The sequence below is a fragment of the Amblyraja radiata genome, chromosome 3 (genome assembly GCF_010909765.2).
Source record: "Amblyraja radiata isolate CabotCenter1 chromosome 3, sAmbRad1.1.pri, whole genome shotgun sequence".
Lineage (NCBI taxonomy): Eukaryota > Metazoa > Chordata > Chondrichthyes > Rajiformes > Rajidae > Amblyraja > Amblyraja radiata.
Genome location: NC_045958.1, coordinates 13,157,200 through 13,183,234, shown reverse-complemented (window position 1 = coordinate 13,183,234; position 26,035 = coordinate 13,157,200). Strand labels below are relative to the sequence as shown.

At 42.4% G+C, this 26,035-nt stretch overlaps 1 protein-coding gene across 1 annotated transcript; it reads right to left on the bottom strand.

The window, feature by feature from the left end:
- Positions 1-44: 44 nt before the first annotated feature.
- On the bottom strand, positions 45-25,689 carry LOC116970808 (2'-5'-oligoadenylate synthase 1A-like). Its single transcript, XM_033017356.1, has 9 exons — positions 25,571-25,689; positions 17,430-17,624; positions 16,539-16,731; positions 15,754-15,944; positions 13,827-13,987; positions 9,728-9,852; positions 5,688-5,877; positions 2,140-2,349; positions 45-441 (listed from the first exon to the last, which is right to left on the bottom strand). Exons 2-9 carry the CDS (start codon positions 17,586-17,588, stop codon positions 285-287), a joined length of 1,386 nt encoding a protein of 461 aa, XP_032873247.1. The 5' UTR covers positions 17,589-17,624; positions 25,571-25,689; the 3' UTR covers positions 45-284.
- Between the last annotated feature and the right edge of the window lie 346 nt (positions 25,690-26,035).

Sequence of the window (26,035 nt, the reverse complement as noted above, 5' to 3'; positions counted from 1 at the left end):
AAGTTCCCTCAACCTACATGTGAATGAACATCATCTCAGATGTTCTCCCGGCTGCATCCTGTCCAATAGTTATTCCCCAATGAATATCATAAGAAAGTATCACCTCATCAGTATCACATTGCTGATTATAAATTCTTGCTCTGTGCAAATTAGCTGCTGGGCTTCCTGCAATAGTAGTTTAACTGTGGAAGTACTTTGTTACTTATAGGATGGTGAGCCAATTAAATACATTATTATTTCTCTCTGTCGGGTATAGGATGCATATATTATGTAGATGAAGAAAATCACCAATTATTGGTGAAGAGCCATGGAGCCTTAGCTTGCACTCCACTGAGAAGTGGCTTGAATAGACTTTGTTGAGCCACATGAGTCACTTCATCCCATGCATTGCTATTTTCACACACATTGAACGAGGGGTTAACTGGATCCAAAATAAAAGGTCTGAAATTGAAACAAATAATATCATTTTTTTTCTGATAATAACATTTCTAACATCCTTAACCAAGTATTCTTGGCAATTATGCCAAAATCTTCTCACGTCATGGGAAGGATTTTAATTCACAAACTAGTGGTAGGCAAATTAGAGGTAGGTATTTAAGCAAATAGGGACACAAGGCTTTTAAGAAGAAGGAACATTGGAAACTGAGGGCACGAGAGACTGCAAATGCAGGAGACTTGAGCAAAATACAAAGTGCTGGAGGAACTCAGTGGGTCAGGCAGCATTTGTGAAGGAAACTGGAGAGGCAATGTTCAAATTGGGGCCCTTCAGAATGATGGAAACACTGGAAATTGCTGTTTGGCCAGGTAAGCTATTGACCATCCCCCTACCTGGAGTGGCAATATTGAATAATGTTATCTAATTTAATGAGATATGGTAATAAATGATCATTACAAGCAAGCACTATGCTACACATCCTCTAATGAAGGTATTGAGCTCATTTTACTTTTGCTTTGCAGTGAAGTGGTCAATCTGACTCGTGCACTGTAGGTTAGACTGACTGCAGTTGTTAGGTTGGTGTGGATGAAGTCAGGTATTCCATGTTGCTTCTTCTACTAGCCAACACAAGACCAGTTTAAGGGATTTTGCAGCTCAAGCAATAATGACTGCAGTAGAGCAGTAGCTCGACTCAACAACCAAAATTTTGTAACCTGCTTTTGCTCTGATATTTTATTTCATTCTTCACGTTTGAATTATAATGTTTAAAGGGCCTGTCCCACGAGCATGCGAATCCATGCGGCCAGCGCGACCTAACGTGGTCGCTTGAGCCGTACGGCCTCGCTGGGCCGGTCCCACTTCGATCGCCGGAGCCGTATGGAGTTGTGCGGAGCTGGTCCCGACATCGCGCGGGGCTCCGAAGAACTGACCGTGTTCAAAAACTCCGCGCGGCAACGGCCTGCCAATCCGCAGGCGCCTCGACGGGCATGCGCAGCGTCTCAACGCCGTACGCAGCGTCTTGACGCCGTAAGTCACGCGCGAACTTCCCGCGGACTTCGCTCAAACTTCACGTCACTCACTCGACCTCCGCGCGGCCCCCACTTCCGGTTTGGTCGCGCTCGCCGCATGCAGGTGGGACCGGCCCTGTACGGGGATCACTCGACCTCCGTGCGGCCTCCGCTTCCGGTTTGGTCGCGCTTGCCGCATGCAGGTCGCATGCTCGTGGGACAGGCCCTTTATTCTTAATTGTTTACTGTATATCGTGTTGGTACTTGCGAGCAAGGCAAATTCATTGTATGTTTACATACTTGGCTAATAAAATGTATTCAATTCAATTCAATAAGGGCAATGGACAGAATATATGGTTCGTAGCTATATTTCTGTTTTCCTCAATAATTTCTCCAAGTGATAATCAATAATATAGTTGGGGCATATCTTATGGTTTCTTTGTTCAATCTGTTTGCATGAGGCTTCTAATGAATGCTAAAGATTATTAGACCGCACCCAACTTCCTAATAATTATATAAACTGGGAGAAATGTAATACTACAGAAAGAAGTCAGTTCCACTGATTGTATCTGCACATATTTACTATTATACATTTTAATACAGCACATTTAGATTTTATTTGCCTTAAATGAGAGCAGTGCCCAATTTACATCAGCACAAATTCCTGCTGTTGTTCACTGGTTGCTGGTTACTTACCTGCTTTCTTTTTGAAGAACTTTCTTCACAATAGAGAAGTTTTTGTCATAATGATCGCACCAGATGATGAGAATATCACTGTAATTTACTAGGAATTTGAGTACCGCTCGGAGACCTTGAACCAAACTAAAAAATATGGGTTTTCCTGCCAGCTGCCAAACATAGATGGTTATGAGCTCCACGGCATAGGAAGAAGGCAGCCTCCGAAATCTGTGAATAACATTAACCTGGCTTGGTAAATTCAGAACGATAAAACATCTTTGTTAATGGCCACAATGATTATTGCTCCATTTAAATCATTATTCATTAATAGTTATATTAGATAGATGGTCAAATTAATCATGTTTTAACTTGTGGAATACATCATAACTTTAAGTAATCACTTTTAATATAATTATATAACATTGTGAGTTTTCCTACCCTGTGTTCTTAAATATGGTCACAAAATAGAATGCCAAAGAGTAATACAGTTTGGAAACAGGCTCTTCGGCCCAACTTGCCCATGCCAACCAACATGTCCCATCTCCACTAGTCCCACCTGTCTGTGTGTGGCCATATTCTTCTAAACCTATCCTATCCATGTACCTGTCCAAATATATTTTAAATGTAGTGAATGTATCTGCCTCAACGACTTCCTCGAGCAGCTTGTTCGATATACCAACACCCTTTGTATAAAAAAGTTGCCTCTCCTATTAAATCTTACCTCTCTCACCTTAAATCTATGTACTTTGGTTCTTGATTCCCCTACCCTAGGTAAAGAAATTCTGTGCATTTACCTTATTTATTCCAAATGATAAAAGTAGAAAAAGGGTTTGTCATCACAGTTTCTACTCATTCGACATGTCTCCAATGACTTAAAACATCTACAGATGCACCGTTTAAAACATGTAAAGCATCACAAGATGGTTTGGTAACATCTCTGCCCGAGAATACAAGAAATTACACAGAGTTGTAAATGCAGTCCAATCAATCACCCAAACCAGCACCACACCCCTCCCCTCAACGCCATCACTCCATCTTCACTTCATTTTGTCTCAGGAAAGCATCCAAACTAATCAAAGACCACTTACACCCCAGTTGTTCCCTCTTTTCCCCTTTCCTGTCTGGCAGAAGATACAAAGGCTTGAAAGCCCATACCACCAGATTCAGAAGCAGCTTCTTCCTCACTATTATCAGACTATTGATGGTTCTCTCATAACCCTGTGTATAACTCCGATCTCCCAACCTATCTTATTAAGATTCTTGCAATTTTTGTATCTACACAAGTTTCTCCAATAACTGTAACGTTATAATGCTGTTAACACCATGTTCTGCATTATGGTATTTTTCTCTTTGCACTACCTGTTGTGCTTGTGTATGTCTTGACTGTATTCTTAGAATAAAGAGGAGGTCATTTAAGACTGAGGTGAGAAAACAATTTTTCACCCATAGTTGGGAATTTATTGAATTCCCTGCCACAAAGGGCAGTGGAGGCCAAATCACTGGATGGATTTAAGAGAGAGTTAGATAGAGCTCTAGGCTAGTGGAGTCAAGGGATATGGGGAGATGGCAGGCATCGGTTATTGATAGGGGACGATCAGCCATGATCACATTGAATGGCGGTGCTGGCTCGAAGGGCCGAATGGCCTCTTCCTGCACCTATTTTCTATGTTTCTATGTTTCATGTAGATAGACACAAAATGCTGGAGTAACTCTGCGGGACAGGCAGCATCTCTGGAGAGAAGGAAGGGGCGATGTTTCGGGTCGGGACCCTTCTTCAAACTTAAGACTATTCATGTATAGTATGATTTGACTGTATAACTTATTTGAGGTGAAAGTGCTGCTGATATTGTAGGTTTTGGTGAAAATGGTGGACAGAATTAAGATAAGAATAAGGCAAGATGTTTAATATTTCTCCTTGCAGTTCCTAGATTTATTTTTTACTGTGTCTTTTAGGGGGAGCATTTATGGCAGTCAGTGGAGTGGTATGATCCTCCTGACAGATGTGGGGAATCAGGCAGCAGTTGTATGTCCCTAATGACTATGTCAGCAAGACTGTGTTCAGCTGCAGTACCACTCAGACTGCGTTGATCTATTGCAGCAGCAGCTGAAGAACATACAGTAGGCAGAGAGGGTCATAAATAATTTCAGGGAGGTGGCTACACTAAAGGTTCAGCCAAATAGATGGGTGACTGGCAGGAGAGGCAAGCAACTAATGCACGAGTCTCCTGTTGCTATCTCCATCTCAAACTAGTGTATCATTTTGTACACTATTGGGGAGGAGTGATGTGGATGCTCACTCAGGGGCAAATAGTAGCAACAGCCAGCAGAGTGCACCACATCTATCAGTGTTGGACAGCAGGATAGGGCTACGTCTAGGCAAGCAATGTTGATGGGGCTCATACAGGTATTTCTGTGGTTGCAAACAGGGATCCAGGATGGTGTGTTGCCTCCATGGTATTGGGGTCAAGGATGTCTCTTAGCCGGCACAGGACATTCTGAGAAGGAAGGATGAGCAGCCAGGGGTCGATTACTATATTAGTACCAATGAAGTGAGTAGGAAGAGAGATGAGATCCTGCAGAGAGAATGTGGCCAGTTAGGTAGTAAAGTAAAGAGATCTGAGAGGTAATTTCTTCATGCAAAGGATGGTGCATAAATGGGACGAACTGTCGGAGGAAGCTGCAGAGTTGAGTACAATGGTGATGTTTTAAATTCATTCAGACAGGTACATGAATATGTTTGGAGAGGTATGTGCCTAACACACACTCTCACCAACCTCTACAGATGCACCATAAAAAACATTTAGGCTTGGTTTGGGAACAGCTCCATCCAAGACCGCAAACAATTGCAGCGAATTGTGTACGCAGCCCAGGCAATCACACACAGCAACCTCCCTTCCATTGACTGCATTTATACCTCATGCAATCTCAGCAAGGCCAGCACTATAATCAAGGACAAGTCGCACGCTGGCCACTCCCTCTTCTCCCCTCTCCCATTGGGCAAAATGTATAGAAGTGTGAAAACGCACACCTCTAGTTTCAGTGACAGTTTCTTCCCAGCTGTTATCTGACAACTGAATCATCCAGCCACAGCTAGAGAGCAGTGCTGAACTACTCATTGGTGACCCTCAGACTATCTTTGATCAGACTTTACTGGCTTTACCTTGCACTAAACGTTATTCCCTTATCATGTATCATGTATCTGTAATTGGCTTGATTGTAATCATGTATTGTCGTTCATTTTGACTGGTTAGCACACAACAAAGGCTTTTCACTGTACCTCGTTACACGTGACAATAAACTATAAATGAACCGAACTTTCACAAACAGCAGAGACCAACTCGGCTAAATAGCTGGTCAGCATGGATGAGTTGGGTGGAAGCGCCTATGTCTGAGCTGTATGACTGAGCTCTGCTAAGGCTGGTCTCCATTCACATGATCATTACTAATCACCATGTCTCCTAAACCATGGTTTACCAACTTGCTTTAAAATTAAATATAGATGATCACGTTACATTATCAATTACTACAATATAAAACAAAACTATCAAGTGCAAATATGTACAAACCTATTAGCCTCAGTTGGTTTAGCAAGTGAAGTTTTAAACCAATGTTTAACCAGACGAATCAGATCCTTCACACCCAAAGTAGATGCCTTTACAAAATCCACTTGGTATTTCAGCAAAGAGATTGCATAAAGCTGAATTTTTACATCATCCCCACAATTATACAGTTGCCGATATAGGTTCCTTTTAGCATCTGTACAATAAAAGAAGAAATTATAGAATTTTGTAAATTTATGAAAATTGAAAAAATAGGTAGGTGACAACTTTAGTTATATCAAAAAGCTGCACGCTAAATTATTTTAAATGCAGATACAAGCTTGGTGCACTTGGAGCAGAGGAGAACGGTGAATAAGGTGGCTTAAAAATCCTAGCGATGTATGCTACCGTTTTTGCGCAAATTAAAAAACATTGCAGACTGGAAGTGGTCAAGATGAGAGTTTTAGTAATAGTATAGATAGATAGATAAATGGTATTGGGGGGTAAGGTATTGACATGGATAGAGAATTGGTTGGCTGACAGGTAACAAAAAGCAGGAATAAACGAGTCCCTGTCAGAACACTTAATTAATATATATTGTAAATAGTTGCGGCCCCAGCACTGAGCCTTGCGGCACTCCACTCGCCACTGCCTGCCATTCTGACTGGGACTCGTTTATTCCTGCTTTTTGTTACCTGTCAGCCAACCAATTCTCTATCCATGTCAATACCTTACCCCCAATACCATTTATCTATCTATCTATACTATTGCAATGTTTTTTAATTTGCGCAAAAACTCTAGCGTTTCTGAGAGAGTGTGCCGATAATATAGAATAGCTCTTTGATACATTGATAAACGGCATTTAAATTATTAGATATATATATATACACACACAAGGTGGATTATTAAATTGCAGACTTGTTATTGGGGTTGAGAGAAACATAGAAAATAGGTGCAGGAGGAGGCCATTTGGCCCTTCGAGCTAGCACCGCAATTCATTGTTATCATCGCTGATCATCCACAATCAGTAACCTGTGCCTGCCTTCTCCCCATATCCCTTGATTCCGCTAGCCCCTAGAGCTAGAACTCTCTTTTAAATTCATCCAGTGAATTGGCCTCCACTGCCCTCTGTGGCAGAGAATTCCACAAATTCACAACTGTGTAGAAGTTTTTTCTCATCTCAGTTTTAAATGGCATCCCCTTTATTCTAAGACTGTGGCCCCTGGTTCTCCCCCAAAATTCGGAGCATTTTTCATGCATCTAGCTTGTCCAGTCCTTTTATAATTTTACATGTTTCTATAAGATATCCTCTCATCCTTTTAAATTCCAGAGAATACAAGCTCAGTCTTTCCTATCTTTCCTCAAATGACAGTCCTGCCATCCCAGTGATTAACCTCGTGAACCTACGCCTCGATAGCATGGATGACCTTCCTCAAATTAGGAGACCAAAACTGCACACAATTCTCCAGATGTGGTCTCACCAGGGCCCTGTACAACTGCAGAAGGACCTCTTTACTCCAATACTCAAATCCTCTCGTTATGAATGACAACATGACATTAGCTTTCTTCACTGCCTGCTGTACCTGCATGCTTTCAGTGACTAGTGTACAAGGACACCCAGGTCTCGTTGCATTTCCCCTTTTCCGAATCTGACACCATTGAGATAATAATCTGCCTCCTTGTTCTTGTCGCCAAAGTGGATAACCTCATATTTATATACATCTTCCATGCATCTGCCCACTCACTCAACCTGTCCAAGTCACCCTGCAACCTCCTAGCATCCTCTTTGCAGTTCACATTGCCACCCAGCTTTGTGTCATCTGCAAATATGCTAGTGTTACTTTTAATCCCATCATCAAACACTTCTAAACTCGCCAATTTGGTCGCCCAAGTGGGACAGCCCCTTTACATGATTTTTTGTTAGAGGAAAAGGAGCAGTGGATTTGGCAGAATTGGAACAAATGTGCACCCAAAAATAGTTTCAACAAATCATTTAGATATTATAAAACAAGGGCTACTCAATGTTGAAAATGTATTCAAAAAGAAAAAGGAAGGGACAATACGAAATGTTTTGGAAGCTAAAATCAGTCAGGGCCTTTGTGGAATATATAAGCAGGAGAAAATTTAAACAAGGTATCAGGAGGACTAAAAGTGGCAATGAAAGGTCCTTGGTGAGAAAGGTAAAATGAAAGCCAAGACATTTTATAAATTAAAAACAAGAGGGTAACGAGGGAGGATCATCCACTCATGGAAAAATGATACAGCTGAAGCCTGAGGAAGTGGGCATGGTACTAAACAAGTATTGCTTGTAGGTATTCACTGGCAGGAAAGACATGGAGGATAACAAGATCAGGAATGGGTATGCTGATATGCTAAGGCATGTTTAAGAAGGAACTGCAGATGCTGGAAAATCGAAGGTAGACAAAAATGCTGGAGAAACTCAGCGGGTGAGGCAGCATCTATGGAGCGAAGGAAATAGGCAATGTTTCAGGTCGAGACCCTTCTTCAGACATGCTAAGGCATGTTGATAACAAGAAGGTAGTGGTGTTGGGTCTCTTGAAGAACATTAAAGTGGGTAAATCCCCAGGGCCAGATGGGATCTATCCCAGATTATTGAAAGAGGCAGGGGAGGAGATTGTTGGGATATTTTCAGAGAAGTTGGTATCTAGAGGGCTGGAGAGGAGCCATTTTCTGTTCCTCTATTAAAGGGAAGTCAAGACAAACCAGACAATTATAGGTTAGTGAGCCTTACATCACTGGTAGGGAAATTATTAGAGTAAACACATGGATAGGATCTCCTCACAACTGGAAAAGCACACATCCCAGTACTTTTTAAAAGTGATGAGAGTTTCTACCTCTACGACCCTTTCAGGCAGCATGTTTCAGACTTCTACTCTCTGGATGAAAATAAACATTTTCTCTCTAATCCTCTTACCACATTTCAAAACCGTGCCCTCGGGCATTTGATCCTATTTATCCTGTCAGGATAAATCATAATTTTATGCATCTCAATAAAATTTATCTTAGCCTCCTCATTCCACAAATAATTTCCCCCAAATTCTACAAAGCTGATCCAATCTTCTTTATGGCTGAAAATGTCCAGTCCTGAATATATCAAATACTAACAACATCCACACCTTTGCACCATTCCTTGTGTAATTATATGTTTCCTGTAATAATGTGACCAGAGTTATTTGCAGCACTGAACTGTAGCCTAAGGTGGTATCGTTCACAGCTCATGTGTAGTCTCCCTGGACAGTTTAGTTTAGTTTAGAGATACAGCATGGAAACAGGCCCTTTGACCCACCGAGTCCATGCTGGCCAGTGGTCCCCGCACACTAACGTTATCCTACATACACTAGGGACAATTTACAATTATACCAAGCCAATTAACCTACAAACATGTACGTGTTCGGAGTGTGGGAAGAAACTGGAGATCCCAGAGAAAACCCATGCAGGTCATGGGGGAGAATGTACAAGCTCCACACAGACAGGACCCATAGTCAGGATCAAACTCAGGTCACTGGCGCTGTAAGGCAGCAACTTACCGCCGAGCCACTGTGTCGCCCAGGTATTAGCGGATCTTTTCATTTTGACCCATAATAGCCAAAATAGTCCTCATATTTTAGTATGGAAAGCTAAAATGTAAGTTAAATGCAAGCTATAGAAGTTTTTGTCATTTATTGATCTTTCAGTGACATCAGAAGAACTCTTTTTTTTCAAAATTGATCACAGGCAAGTGTCTTAATTAGAGAAAAATAAATTATCAATGGAAAGGTGCTTTCATTTTATAGTCAAATATTGTTCAATAGTACTTGATTCTAAAGCTAGTATTTGAAGGATATGGTATAATTCTGCTTTAACTGGTTATCCTAGGTCTGTTAAATACTGTTTTGAAAGCGTATGTACTTTAATATGTGATTAATAAAAATGCATATCGTCTTATTGGCATGAATACAACAGGCCAAGTGGCCTGTTTCCACGCTGTTTGGCCCTAATCTGATTTCTGCAGGAATATGCATTGTATTATCAATTCAAAATCAAACAGCAGAAAATAAAATACAAACCTTGGGATGCAATGGGTCCCAATAAATCATAGCAAAATATGACATCGAAGTGGTGAATGTGCAGATCTTTGAAACACTTGAACTGAAATCGAAGAGAATGTGAAGCCTTCCTTTCTACCAATATCCTGAAAGTAAAAACATTTTGGATCAGATTTACTGATCTCAACATTTAAGATAACAGGATGATGTTGCTGTGCCCTTACTCTTTTCCACAACACATTCAAAGAATGCAGCCAACATTAAAACCATCTTATTGGGCAAAAGGATATGGGCTGTGGTAAACAGTGGGAAAGAGTATGGGGTAGAGTGCTGACATGGATAGAAAATTGGTTGGCAGACAGGAAACAAAGAGTAGGGATTAACGGGTCCCTTTCAGAATGGCAGGCAGTGACTAGTGGGGTACCGCAAGGCTCGGTGCTGGGACCGCAACTATTTACAATATTCATTAATGATTTAGATGAAGGGATTCAAAGTAACATTAGCAAATTTGCAGATGACACAAAGCTGGGTGGCAGTGTGAACTGTGAGGAGGATGCTATGAGAATGCAGGGTGACTTGGACAGGTTGGGTGAATGGGCAGATGTATAGCAGATGAAGTTTAATGCGGATAAATATGAGGTTATCCACTTTGGTAGCAAAAACAGGAAGGCAGATTATTATCTAAATGGTGTCAAGTTGGGAAAAGGGGATGTATAACGGGATCTGGGGGTCCTTGTTCATCAGTCAATGAAAGTAAGCATGCAGGTACAGCAGGCAGTGAATAAAGCGAATGGTATGTTGGCCCTCATAACAAGAGGAGTTAAGTATAGGAGCAAAGAGGTCCTTCTGCAGTTGTACAGGGCCCTAGTGAGACCACACCTGGAGTATTGTGTGCAGGTTTGGTCTCCAAATTTGAGGAAGGACATTCTTGCTATTGAGGGTGTGCAGCGTAGGTTCACAAGGTTAATTCCCGGGATGGCGGGACTGTCATATGCTGAGAGAATGGAGCAGCTGGGCTTGTATATTCTGGAATTTAGAAGGATGAGAGGTAATCTTATTGAAACAAATAAGATTATTAAAGGTTTGGACATGCTAGAGGCAGGAAACATGTTCCCGATGTTGGGGGAGTCCAGAACCAGGGGCCACAGTTTAAGAATAAGGGGTTAAGCCATTTAGAACAGTTTTTCACACAAAGAGTTGTGAGTCTGTGGAATTCTCTGCCTCAGAGGGCGGTGGAGGTTGGTTCTCTGGATACTTTCAAGAGAGAGCTAGATAGGATTCTTAAAGATAACGGAGTCAGGGGATATGGGGAGAAGTCTGGAACGGGGTACTGATTGTGGATGATCAGCCATGATCACATTGAATGGCTGTGCTGGCTCGAAGGGCCGAATGGCCTACTCCTGCACCTATTGTCTATTGTCTATCTCCAATTGAATGATTGGAGATATGTTTTTTGTTTTAATTAGAATGTCAGGTTTCCCCAATCCTCTGCAGAGGGTTTTTGCTCACAAAGATGGCAAGAAGATTGAGGAAAATATGCCAAAAAAAAAAGATTGTCCAGTCACAGTGCAATTTGGTGATTTTTGAAGTCAAGTTCTTTACCTTTTCAATGGCTCCCTTCCAAGCATCAATCCAGGCTCACTCACACTAAATGGAGCCATAGGTAAGCAGAAGTCAAAGTATGTAGGAAGGATTATTGTTCTGATAAAGAGTCACCAACCTGAAACATTAATTTGTTGTACTCTCCCCATCTGCACCTGACTACTGAGTTTCTGAGCATTTTCTGTTTATATTTTAGATTCCAGCACAGGAAGGAGATTGGAGTACAGAAAGTAGACAAAGGAGATAGTGATCAACTTCAGGAAGCAAAGTGGTACACATACCCCAGTTTGCATTGCTGGTGCCATAGTAGAGATGGTAGAAACGTCAAATTCCTAGGAGTCAATATCACCGACAACTTCCCCTGGACTACCCATATTGAAGCAACGACCAAGAAAGGACACCAACGCCTCTACTTCCTTTGAAGGCTTAGGAAATTTGGCATGTTCCCTACACCGTTCACCAACTTCTACAGATGCACCATAGAAAGCATTTTATCAGGATGCAACACAACTTGGTTTGGGAACAGCTCCATCCTAGACCGCAAGAAATTGCAGGGATTGTGGATGCAGCCCAGACCATCACACAAACCTATCTCCCTCTTCTCCCTTCTATTGACTCCATTTATACCTCACGCAGCATAATCAAGGACGAGTCGCATCCTGGCCACTCCCTCTTCTCCCTTCCCGCATCAGGCAAAAGGTATAGGAGTGAGAAAACGCATACCAGTGAGAAAACGCATACCACCAGTTACAGGGACAGTTTCTTCCCAGCTGTTATCAGGCTACTGAATAATCCTATCACAACCAGAGAGCAGTGCTGAACTACTATCTACCTCTTTGGTGACCCTCAGACTATCCTTGATCAGACTTTGCTGGCTTTACCTTGCACTAAACATTATTCCTTTATCATGTATTTATACACTGTAAATGGATTAATTGACAACAGAAACTCATATGTCAGGCTGTTATTCATTTACTACAGCTCGACGTTTAACACCATCATCCCCTCCAAGCTGGTTACCAAGCTCTCAGATCTGGGTCTCTGCGCATCCCTCTGCAATTGGATCCTCGACTTCCTCATCCACAGACCACAGTCTGTCCATATTGGTGGAAATGTGTCATCCTCGATAACAATCAGCACGGGAGCACCTCAAGGCTGCGTGCTCAGCCCCCTGCTGTACTCACTCTATACTCATGACTGTGTAGCTGGATATAGTGCAAACTCCATCATCAAGTTCGCCGACAACAGCACTGTTGTGGGACGAATCATTGCTGGTGACGATTATTCGCCATTAAACAAACTCTTTTCACTGTAACATGTGAATTTTTTTTGTACTCACGTGACAATAAACTAAACTAACTAAATCAGCATCTATAGTTTTTTTTTCAGTAATCTGATGGCCTGGGCTTGAACGCAAGGAAGTATTTATTGTTCAGTAGACAATTTTGTAACTAAGGATCTCTGCATCAAAAATATAGAAATGCAAAGGTAAGCGAAATCATTAAGAATAAAATCTCAGAAAGTGATGTGGATGGTGGTTTGTTTGGAGATATCATACTGACCACATGGTTATGAAGATTGGTTGCCTAACGAGGGAGTTAAACTTGAATATTGGCCAATCTGTAGCAATTTGCAAGAGAGAGTTTGTGAGGAACTTGGTGATACTTATACTTTTTACCATTGAAACCATGCCTGGTGCTACATATAGTGGGATGCAAATATACATCCCACATGGGATGCAAAACTCATCTGAACCTTCTTGCTCTTTGAAGTTCAAATAGAGACAACCATTTCAACAGCAAAAAAACAAACAAAATGCTGTTAAAACTCAGCAAGTGGTTAGATGTCTACAGAAAGGAAAACAGTTATATTTTCAGGTTGAAGATCCTTCAACAGAATTCAGATGTAGGGTCTTTTCTAGCATTTTTGTTTTTTGATTTCAACCCATCTGACTCCACTGGAACTTTTCAAATATCAGAAGTAAAAATCAATCAAAGACAAGCAGGCTCAAACTTCAAGTCTTGTCTTGGTGTCTTACTGTCCAGATTCTACTGAGAAATCTGCGTAGGCTGCTTCTCTTTCAAAGACCCTGCAAAAGTATCTGAACACTGTAGTTATTAAAGAGCAACATTCTGATATTAATATTGACTAAATTCATTGATGCTTAAGCTAATAATAGTTATGCTAAGCATGCTTCCTGTTGCAATATGAAAGGGCAATGTAGACTGGTTTTCAAAAATTAAAACAAATTTTGCATCAGATTAACTTTAGAGACTTGAGATCTGACCTTTGATTAACCTGTTGTTTGTGCTTCTTTGGTTCAATCTCAATTGAATACTGACAGAACAATAACAAGGACTAAGAAAAACATCCTACCCAGCACGAATGTACAGCATGTACGAATGTACACAAATATGTATTCAGCTAATTAGCCAATGGGACAGAAATATTTTGTATTGCTCATCAAAACCGGCAGCAATAACAGACTTTTAGTTTTTTTTTAATCCCTTAGTTTCACCTATTCGACATCGCAGATATCATCAAATTATTCTCCAAACCACATAGCGAGGAAGATATTTTCTCTTTGCAGTCATCAATGTTCAAAAACGAAGAACTAAATATCACCACGTCAATATCAGACCAACTCCTGGTGTCGGTCCCCTTGAAGTAAGAACCACCCTGTGAAGAATTATGTCATCATGTGAATTTTGTTATCATGAGTTCACAAAGCAGTTAATATGCAACAAAAATGTAATCACAATCAAAGTATTAACGATGTGGTGACCAGTTTGCACATGCAAACTTGCATAAATGACCTAATCTTTGGATTTCAACCAAAAATCTTGAGTTATAAATGTTTTATTTAAATGTTTCCTTTAACATTGCACAATTAGCTTTCCTGGCTTTTATCATGAATCCCATAATTCATAGAGATTTGTAAATGTTTCATGCAATTGCCTAGCAGTAGAAAATCAACAAGAGCACTTAAGTCATTTCTGGTACTAATCTCGCTATAGATTATTTGAAGCTCACAGCAATGTAGTATGAAATTTCCTGTTTCTATACACTGATTTTATGACCCATCAGGTAACTGGAGACATGTGCACCTTTCCTGTCTGTTACAATCTTCTGGTACATTCATTTCCAAGCATAGTTATCCAGCAAGATTGCCATAGTGATATGGCCATGGTTACACATCAGGAACATGGGCCTGAGATTAGATACAACTGTGATTAATCTGAGGAAGGACATTCTTGCCAAAGAGGGTGTACAGAGAAGGTTCACCAGACTGATTCCTGGGATGGCAGGACTTTCATATGAAGAAAGACTGGATAGACTCGGCTTGTACACGCTAGAATTTAGAAGATTGAGGGGGGATCTTATAGAAACTTACAAAATTCTTAAGGGGTTGGACAGGCTAGATGCAGGAAGATTATTCCCGATGTTGGGGAAGTCCAGAACACGGGGTCACAGTTTAAGGATAAGAGGGAAGTCTTTTAGGACCGAGATGAGAAAATCATTTTTACACAGAGAGTGGTGAATCTGTGGAATTCTCTGCCACAGAGGTAGTTGAGGCCAGTTCATTGGCTATATTTAAGAGGGAGTTAGATGTGGCCCTTGTGGCTAAAGGGATCAGGGGGTATGGAGAGAAGGCAGGGATGGGATACTGAGTTGGATGATCAGCCATGATCATATCGAATGGCGGTGCAGGCTCGAAGGGCCGAATGGCCTACTCCTGTACCTATTTTCTATGTTTCTATGTGATCAAATGTTATGATTTTTATCTCATGTCAGATGGGGTTACAATTTCAATTCCTAATTTCCTTAACGTTGGCTTTTAACTGAGTCTGTATGGTAACTCATATTTCACTGTACCTTAATTGGTGCAAGTGACAATAAACGCGAACTTAAACTTGAACAACTTTATTGCTTTGATGTAAGGAAGATCCAAGCAAGTTGCTGACTTCTGCTTCCAGCTCTCTGAGCTGACCGAGATGAGTGAATTTGCTTCTGCTTGCTGACTGCCTGATTAGGGGGGGGGCTAAAGAAAATGCTTTATAATGCTTAATAATTTACAAATTTCGCCTAACAATCTCTTTTTTTCATGGTGGTATCATAATGCCAGTTGAGAAGGTGTAAATTAAAGATCAAATTATTTTCAATCTCCTCTTTAACCTGAAAAGGTACATACCAGAATCCTGGATGGTCAATAATTTTGTGAGCAGAACCATAGCTATTTATGTCCAACAACATTTTGATCTCAACAGAGTCACAAAACAGGCTTTTTTGTGGAAAATTCCAGTTCTGTAAGTTGCTTGACAGACTACAGAAACCAAAGCAATCGTAATAATTCTAAATTACAATGTAGAAGTGTGAGGAGCATTCAAAGCTTCCTGAAAGTTGCTTTCCCAGAATTTAGCAAAAACATATGAAAGTGGTACTACCTTGATCAGTCGAGTTACAGTTATGGGACAGCATTTTTGGATTAAGTCAATGAAGTTTTCTACTTCCCCTGCACAAGCCACTCTCATGAGTCCCATCTGCGGTCGAAGGTTTGTTTCTACAAATATCTGTAATAGCTGTGGACTTCTTTGATCCAGTATACTATCTGCGCAGAATGCTGTTGACATTCTTGCTATAACAATATAATCAAAGGTTATATATTTTTAAAGAGCTTACATTTTAAAAGCATATATAACAAATACTTGCACAGCAACTTAAAATAGAAAAATAATTCTTGTATTGTTTTGTTTAGTTTAGTTTAGTTTAGAGATACAGCGTGGAAACAGGCTCTTCGGTCCACCGAGCAATCTATCACAAGCTGGACTACCTTTACATAATCTGAAATAACCTAGTCATTGTTATTTTTACTAAGAGTGACAGTGGGGAACATTAAGCAGAGATAGCTCCAAACTGATGGCTCTACTAGTCTATTCCCTCACAAGGGAAATCCAAACATTTTGTGCGCTATTAAATGGAGCAGGATTATGACCAAAGTAACATACAGCGGATAATTTTACAGAGCTTTTTTTGACTGTTTAATTATACAGCTTCTCAATATCTATAAACCCACCCAAAATAGTGAATAATCGTGGAGTAAATTTACATCTAAGTGTTAATGCTTTAATTGAAATATAATAATGTTTGGCATTAATTTCCCCTTCCAAAAGGGTTCCTTCTAATTGACCTAGAATGCAATGAGCAAAAGGCTTGTTTGAAGATGGGTTACCTCTTTGGCTGGCTGTAAAATGATGATCTTGCCTTTCATGCTGCTCCCTGCTGTGGATAGTTCCAAAACTCCTGCCACACATACGGCAAGAAACACTCTTTCCTGATGCCACAAATTTGTCCTCATGCTGTTGGGGCTGATCCCAATGTAGGTACTCTCTTGACAAATTATGTTCATCTTTGCAATGTACCATCTACAGTTGAAACAAAGCACATTGACTGGATATATAATTAAAATTATACGCCCAGTTACAAAATTCACAAAGGACAGCACTGTGCATTGTTACTGGTTATGATTTTGCATAGTAATTCACATTTTAGTTGTGCATTACTAAAATAGCAAATATTTTGCTTAGTTTTATTGAAGTCAATACATTTTAACAAAGATGTTATAAATATCTTAATGCAATATTAGTGCTTTCTGCACAGAATACTCATGGAGATAGAGGATTGTATTTTATTCCTAAATAATTTTGAGTTGTTGTTGAAGCCTGAGGCTGTCCTAGATGGAAAGCTAGTTTTAAGAAAACATAAATCTATTAGAAACAGAAGGTTTATAGTGATTAATGTTATTTAACTCCATGTACCTATCCTTGCCCCATATTCCACAATACTTAAGATTATCAAAAGCCTGTCTTAGATTTTAAAATAACTGACAGGATATTGCCATTTGTGGATATATTTTCTCACTATACCTGATATATTTTCTCACTGTACATTTTTCCATAATGCGAACTGGATATAACACGATTGATGAACTAAGGAACACTATTTGTATTACAGGCTAAAATTGGTAAATTAATTTAGAATTAATGATTTCTAATCTTCCCTTTGCATGGAGCTGCACCATATAACACACCATACTTCATGGCAAATGGTTCTGCACACCCACCTGATCATGCTCCTTCAATTTTTCTCGCAGTACCTCAGTCCCGCATTTATCACAATACACTTTTCCAATATGTTTAGTCTGGAAATGGTGCTTTAGGGCCATTTGACTGGCAAAGTCATTGCCACATCGCACACAGTTGTATGATTTAACTGGCTGCATAATCCTACGACATATCCATCAGTTTGTGAAGATCACCTACAAATTATGCAAATAATAAATTAATGTCAGATATACTGACCATGCGAAATGCAAGTGAATGGGCCACCACCCACCCCCTCCTCACTCCCCCGGCAATTTCCACCCTCTGGCTCGACAATCTGCAAATTCAGTCCCTTGAGAGGGGTGACACAGAATCAGGAGATGCAGAGTCAGTATGGATAGAACTGAGGAATTGTAAGGGTAAAAATACACTAATAGGACCTATCTGCAGGCCCCCAAACAGTAGCCTGGATATAGGGTGCAAATTGAATCAAGAGTTAAAATTGGCATGTCGTAAATGGTGCTTTAGGGCCATTTGACTGGCAAAGTCATTGCCACTTCGCACACAGTTGTATGATTTTACTGGCTGCATAATCCTACGAAATATCCATCAGTTTGTGAAGATCTGAAATCAGAGGGAGAGGAGCCTGAGGTCGTGGTACATATAGGTACCAATGACATAGGTAAAAAAAGAGAAGAGGTCCTGAAGGGAGAATTTAGGGAGTTGGGAGGAGAGTTAAGGAAAAGGACCAAAAAAGTAACAATCTCTGGATTACTGCCTGTGCCACGCGACAGTGAGAGTAGGAATGGAGCGAGGTGGAGGACAAATGCGTGGCTGAAGGACTGGTGCAGTGGGCAGGGATTTAAGTTTCTAGATCATTGGGACTTATTTTGGGGAAGGTGCGACCTGTACAGAAAGGACGGGTTGCACTTGAACCTGAAGGGGACCAATATCCTGGCGGGGAGATTTGCAAAGGCTACTGGGGAGACTTTAAACTAGAATGGTTGGGGGGAGGGACTCATGTGGAGAAAGCTAGTGGACAGAGTGTGAGGCAGGAGGCAGAGAAGGGAAGCACTCGGACCCAAAATCTAGGGGAGAAAGAAGAAAAAGAAAATAAACAGAAAATAAGAGGCGGTGGGTTTCTTAAATGTGCATATTTTAATGCTAGGAGCATTGTAAGAAAGGTGGATGAGCTTAGAGCCTGGATTGATACCTGGAAGTATGATGTTGTGGCGATCAGTGAAACATGGTTGCAGGAGGGCTGTGATTGGAAACTAAATATTCCAGGATTTCGTTGTTTCAGGTGTGATAGAATTGGAGGGGCAAGAGGTGGAGGTGTTGCATTGCTAGTCAGGGAAGATATTACAGCAGTGCTTTGGCAGGATAGATTGGAGGGCTCGTCTAGGGAGGCTATTTGGGTGGAACTGAGAAGTGGGAAAGGTGTAGCAACACTTATAGGGGTGTATTATAGACCGCCAAATGGGGAGCGAGAATTGGAAGAGCAAATATGTAAGGAGATAGCAGATATTAGTAGTAAGCACAAGGTAGTGATTGTGGGAGATTTCAATTTTCCACACATAGACTGGGAAACACATTCTGTAAATGGGCTGGATGGTTTGGAGTTTGTAAAATGTGTGCAGGATAGCTTTTTGCAGCAATACATAGAGGTACCTATTAGAGAAGGGGCAGTGCTGGACCTCCTGTTAGGAAACGAGACAGGTCAGGTGGCGGAGGTATGCGTTGGGGAGCACTTCGGGTCCAGTGATCACAATACCATTAGTTTCAATATAATTATGGAGAGGGTCAGAACTGGACCTAGGGTTGAGATTTTTGATTGGAGAAAGGCTAACTTAGATGAGATGCGAAAGGATTTAAAAGGAGTGAATTGGGACATTTTGTTTTATGGGAAGGATGTAGAAGAGAAATGGAGGACATTTAAAGGGGACATTTTAGGAGTACAGAATCTTTATGTCCCTGTTCGGTTGAAAGGAAATAGTAAAAATTGGAAAGAGTAATGGTTTTCAAGGGAAATTGGACACTTGGTTCGGAAAAAGAGAGAGATCTACAATAATTATAGGCAGCATGGAGTGAATGAGGTGCTAGAGGAGTATCAAGAATGTAAAAAGAATCTTAAGAAAGAAATTAGAAAAGCTAAAAGATATGAGGTTGCTTTGGTAAGGTGAAAGTAAATCCAAAGGGTTTCTACAGCTATATTAATAGCAAAACGATAACGAGGGTTAAAATTGGTCCATTAGAGAGTCAGAGTGGACAGCTAGCTGCAGAGCCAAAAGAGATGGGGGAGATATTGAACAATTTATTTTCTTCGATGTTCACCAAGGAGAAGGATATTGAAGTATGTGAGGTAAGGGAAACAAGTAGAGTAGCTATGGAAACTATGAGATTTAAAGAAGAGGAAGTACTGACACTTTTGAGAAATATAAAAGTGGATAAGTCTCCAGGTCCTGACAGGATATTCCCTAGGACATTGAGGGTAGATAGTGTAGAAATAGCAGGGGCTATGAAGAGGTTACTAGGGAAATTGATGAGGGTAAAGCAGTGGATGTTGTCTATATGGACTTTAGTAAGGCCTTTGACAAGGTTCCTCATGGAAGGTTGGTTAAGAAGGTTCAATTGTTGGGTATAAATGCAGGAGGAGCAAGATGGATTCAACAGTGGCTGAATGGGAGACGCCAGAGAGTAATGGTGGATGGCTGTTTGTCAGGTTAGAGGCAGGTGACCAGTGGGGTGCCTCAGGGATCTGTGTTGGGTCCACTGTTGTTTGTCATGTACATCAATGATCTGGATGAAGGTGTGGTAAATTGGATTAGTAAGTATGCAGATGATACTAAGATAGGTGGTGTTGTGGATAATGAAGTAGATTTCCAAAGTCTACAGAGAGATTTAGGCCATTTGGAAGAATGGGCTGAAAGATGGCAGATGGAGTTTAATGCTGATAAGTGTGAGGTGCTACATCTTGGCAGGACAAATCAAAATAGGACGTACATGGTAAATGGTAGCGAATTGAGGAATGCAGTTGAACAGAGGGATCTAGGAATAACTGTGCAGAGTTCCCTGAAGGTGGAATCTCATGTAGATAGGGCGGTAAAGAAAGCTTTTGGTGTGCTGGCCTTTATAAATCAGAGCATTGAGTATAGAAGTTGGGATGTAATTGTTCAAGGCATTGGTGAGACCAATTCTGGGGTATGGTATACAATTTTGGTCGCCCAATTATAGGAAGGATGTCAACAAAATAGAGAGAGTACAGAGGAGATTTACTAGAATGTTGCCTGGGTTTCAGCAACTAAGTTATAGAGAAAGGTTGAATAAGTTAGGTCTTTATTCTCTGGAGCGCAGAAGGTTAAGGGGGGACTTGATAGAGGTCTTTAAAATGATGAGAGGGATAGACAGAGTTGACGTGGACAAGCTTTTCCCATTGAGAGTAGGGAAGATTCACACAAGAGGACATGACTTCAGAATTAAGGGACAGAAGTTTAGGGGTAACATGAGGGGGAACTTCTTTACTCAGAGAGTGGTAGCTGTGTGGAATGAGCTTCCAGTGGAAGTGGTGGAGGCAGGTTCGATTTTATCATTAAAAAAAAAATTGGATAGGTATATGGATGGGAAAGGAATGGAGGGTTATGGTCTGAGTGCAGGTAGATGGGACTAGGTGAAAATAATTGTTCGGCACGGACTTGTAGGGCTGAGATGGCCTGTTTCCGTGCTGTAATTGTTATATGGTTATATGGTTATATGGTAAAGGTAATACTACGGTTGTTATGTGGAATTTCAACATGCAGGTAGACTGGGAAAATCAGGTTGGTACTGGACCCCAAGAAAGGGAGTTTGTGGAGTGCCTCCGTGATGGATTCTTAGAGCAGCTTGTACTGGAGCCTACCAGGGAGAAGGCAATTCTGGATTTAGTGTTGTGTAATGAACCGGATTTGATAAGGGAACTTGAGGTTAAGGAGCCATTAGGAGGTAGTGACCATAATATGATAAGTTTTAATCTAAAATTTGAGAGGGAGAAGGGTAAATTGGAGGTGTCAGTATTACAGTTGAACAAAGGGGAGTATGGAGCCATGAGGGAGGAGCTGACCAAAGTTGACTGGAAAGATACCCTAGCATGGATGACAGTGGAACAACAATGGCAGGTATTTCTGGGAATAATACAGAAGGTGCAGGATCAGTTCATTCCAAAGAGGAAGAAAGATTCCAAGGGGAGTAAGGGGTGACCGTGGCTGACAAGGGAAGTCAGGGACAGTATAAAACTAAAAGAGAAATACAACATAGCAAAGATGAGCAGGAAACCAGAGGATTGGGTAGCGTTTAAAGAGCAGCAGAAGATAACTAAAAAGGCAATAGGGGGAGAAAAGATGTTAGCCAAGAATATAAAGGAGGATAGTAAAAGCTTCTTTAGGTATATGAAGAGGAAAAAATTAGTTAAGACCAAAGTTGGACCCTTGAAGACTGAAAAGGGTGAATTTATTATGGGGAACAAGGAAATGGCAGATGAGTTGAACAGGTACATTGGATCCGTCTTCACTAAGGAGGACCCAAACAATCTTCCTAATGTACTAGTGGCCTGAGGATCTGGGTTGACGGAGGAACTGAAGGAAATCCACATTAGGCAGGAAATGGTGTTAGGTAGACTGATGGGACTGAAGGCTGATAAATCCCCAGGGCCCGATGGTCTACATCCCAGGATACTTAAGGCTCTAGAAATCGTAGACACATTGGTGATAATTATTCAATGTTCTATAGACTCAGGATCAGTTCCTGTGGACTGGAGGGTAGCTAATGTTATCCCACTTTTTAAGAAAAGCGAGAGAGAGAAAACAGGGAATTATAAACCAGTTAACCTGACATCGGTGGTGGGGAAGATGCTGGAGTCAACCATAAAAGATGAAATAGCTGCACATTTGGACAGCATGATCGATCCGAGTCAGCATGAGTTTACGAAGGGGAAATCACGCTTGACTAATCTTCTAGAATTTTTTGAAGATGTAACTAGGAAAATGGACAAGGGTGAGTCAGAGGATGTAGTGTACCTGGACTTTCAGAAAGCATTTGATAAGGTCCCAAATAGGAGATTAGTGGGCAAAATTAGAGCACATGGTATTGGGGGTAGAGTGCTGACATGGATAGAAAATTGGTTGGCAGACAGGAAACAAAGAGTAGGGATTAACGGGTCCCTTTCAGAATGGCAGGCAGCGACTAGTGGGGTACTGCAAAGCTCGGTGCTGGGACCGCAGCTATTTACAATATATATTAATGATTTAAATGAAGGGATTACAAGTAACATTAGCAAATTTGCAGATGACACAAAGCTGGGTGGCAGTGTGATCTGTGAGGAGAATGCTATGAGAATGCAGGGTGACGGACAGGTTGGGTGAATGGGCAGATGCATGGCAGATGCAGTTTAATGCAGATAAATGTGAGGTTATCAACTTTGGTAGCAAAAACTAGAAGGCAGATTATGATCTTAATGGTGTCAAGTTGGGAAAAGGGGATGTACAACGGGATTTGGGGTCCTTGTTCATCAGTCGATGAAAGTAAGCATGCAGGTACAGCAAGCAATGAAGAAAGCGAATGGCATGTTGGCCTTCATAACAAGAGGAGTTGAGTATAGGAGCAAAGAGGTCTTCCTGCAGTTGTACAGAGCCCTAGTGAAACCACACCTGGAGTATTGTGTGCAGTTTTGGTCTCCAAATTTGAGGAAGGACATGCTTGCTATTGAGAGAGTGCAGCATAGGTTCACAAGGTTTATTCCCGGGATGGTGGGACTGTCATATGCTGAGAGAATGGAGCAGCTGGGCTTGTACACCCTGGTATTTAGAAAGATGAGAGGAGATCTTATTGAAACATATAGGATTATTAAAGGTTTGGACACGCTAGAGACATGAAACATGATCCTGATATTGGCAGAAAGATCGGATACGGAATGGGAGGGGGAGTTGAAGTGCTGAGCCACCAGGAGATCAGGTTGGTTAATGCGAATAGTCCAACTTCTTCCCATCCTGCTTCCTGTAAGGACTCTATCCCTACTCCCAATTCCTCCATCTGCGCCGCATCTGCACCCAGGATGAGTGTTCCAAACCAGGGCTTTAGGGAACGAGGGTTCCCCTCTTTGACTAGGCTCTCATCAGGGTCTCTTCTATATCCCGTAGCTCCGCTCCCACTCCCCATCCCCTCACTCATAACAAGGGCAGAGTCCTCCTTGTCCTCACCTTCCACCCTACCAGCCGTCACATACTACATGTAATCCTCCGACATTTTTGCCTCCTCCCCTTTCGGCTTTCCACAGAGACTGCTCCCTCCATAACGCCCTGCTCAATTCGTCCCTTCCCACCAAACCACCCCCTCCCCTGGTACTTTTTCTTGCAACCGCAGGAAATGCTACACTTGTTGCTTTACCTCCCCCGTCGACTCCATTCGAGGACCCAAGCAGTCTTTCCAGGTGCGGCAGAGATTCACCTGCACCTCCTCCAAACTCATCCATTGCATCCACTGCTCTAGGTGTCAACTGCTCTACATGGGTGAGACCAAGCGCAGGCTCGGCGATCGCTTCGCCCAACACCTCCGCACAGTTCGCACTAACCAACCCGATCTCCCGGTGACTCAGCACTTCAACTCCCTCTCCCATTTCGTATCCGATCTTTCTGTTCTGGGCCTCCTCCATGGCCAGAATGAGTCCCACCGCAAATTGGAGGAGCAGCACCTCATATTTCGCTTGGGTAGTTTACACCCCAGCGGTATGAACATTGACTTCTCCAAATTCAGGTAGTCCTTGGTTTCTCCTTCCTTCCCCTCCCCTTCCCAGCTCTCGCACAGCCCACTGTCGCCGCCTCATCCTTCCTTCTTTGCGTCCCCCCGCCCCCACATCAGTCTGAAGAAGGGTCTCGACCCGAAATGCCACCCATTCCTTCATTCCATAGATGCTGCCTCAACCGCTGAGTTTCTCCAGCATTTTTGTCTAACTTCGATTTTTCCATTATCTGCAGTTTTCTCTTAAACTTTTGTCTCACACCTTCTGCTTTCATCTTTGGCCTTTGTTCCATCCATCTGCCTATCAAAATTCACATTGCTTGAGTCCACCTATTAGGCGACATGCTTTGCCCTGTCTCTCCTCACTCCCCCTACAATCAGTCTGAAGATGAGTCTCCACCTGAAGCATCACCTACCTGTGTTCTCTGTGAATGCTGCCTGATCCGCTGAGTTATTCCAACACTTTGTGCCCTTTTCTGTTGAGAGTCATAGTCACAGTGTGGAAACACACCCAATTTCCCCATGTTGAACAACATGCTCCATTTACATTTGTTCCACCTGCCTGCGTTTGGCCCATAACCTTCTAAACCTATCTTATTCATGTACCTATCCAAATGTTTTTTTAAATGTTGTGATAGTACCTGCCTCAACTACCTTATTCTGGCAGTTCGTTCCATAGATCTACCACCATTTGTGTTAAAATGTTGCCCCTCAGATTCCTATCTTATTCCCCCCCCCCCCCCCCCCCCCCCCCCCCCCCCTTATTCCACTAGTGTGCGTGAAAGACTCTGTGCATTTACCCAATCTATTACTCTCATGATCGTATACACCTCTTTAAAATCACCCCTCGTCCTCCTCCACTCCAAGGAATAAAGCCCTAACCAGCTCAAACCCTGCTTGTAACCCAGGCAACATCGTCATAAATCTTCCCTAGACCATTTCCAGCTTAACAACATCTTTCCTTTCACAGGGTGACCAAACCTGAACCAGTCGCCGCTAGCACGCTGTTGTATGCTCCAGGGTGGTTTTCAATCAGCATTTGAAGCAGGTTAGAGTACTGTACCGGGATGGATGCCCGGACGGTCCAGCCCTTCCACTCTGGAAGCAAGTCGGGATCCCACTATCAGATCTAGATCTTCACAAAGATTCTCGCGGTTTCTTTTACCAACTTGTGATAAAACATCGTTGAAAAGAACACATTAATGTATGTACCCCTGCGTGACGTGCAGGATTTTTTCCTTGAGAGTGCTGTTTACTTGCAGCGCGTTTGCAAGTGTATTTGGTTACTAGGGGTTGGCCGCTCGCTTTCTGTTGACATCAGTACTCAGCACTCGCCGTGCACCGGGAGCCAATACAGCAGGAAGGTACAGCGGCTGAAGTGAGTACAGCAACGTACCGACATTATCCAGACCACGGCAGAGATTGGAATGCGGCCGCCGAGCGCGAACCCAGGTTAGAACGTGGCGGCGGAGCGCGGCTATGGTTACCCGGGCGACGGAGCGGCGGCATTGTCCGCATTGTCCGCGCTGCCCTTGTGGAGGCGGTGCAGCGAGATCCGCGCGGCTCCAGTTCGCCAGATCCTGCCTCCTGCCTCCTGCCCCCTGCCCCCTAGCCCCTGCCTCATGCCCCCTGCCCCCTGGCCCCTGCCTCCTGCCCCCTGCCCCCTGCCCCCTGCCCCCTAGCCCCTGGCCCCTGCCTCCTGCCCCCTGCCCCCTGGCCCCTGCCCCCTGGCCCCTGCCCCCTGCCTCCTGCCCCCTGCCCCCTGCCTCCTGCCCCCTGCCCCCTAGCCCCTGCCCCCTGCCTCATGCCCCCTGCCCCCTGCCCCCTGCCCCCTGCCCCCTGCCCCCTGCCCCCTAGCCCC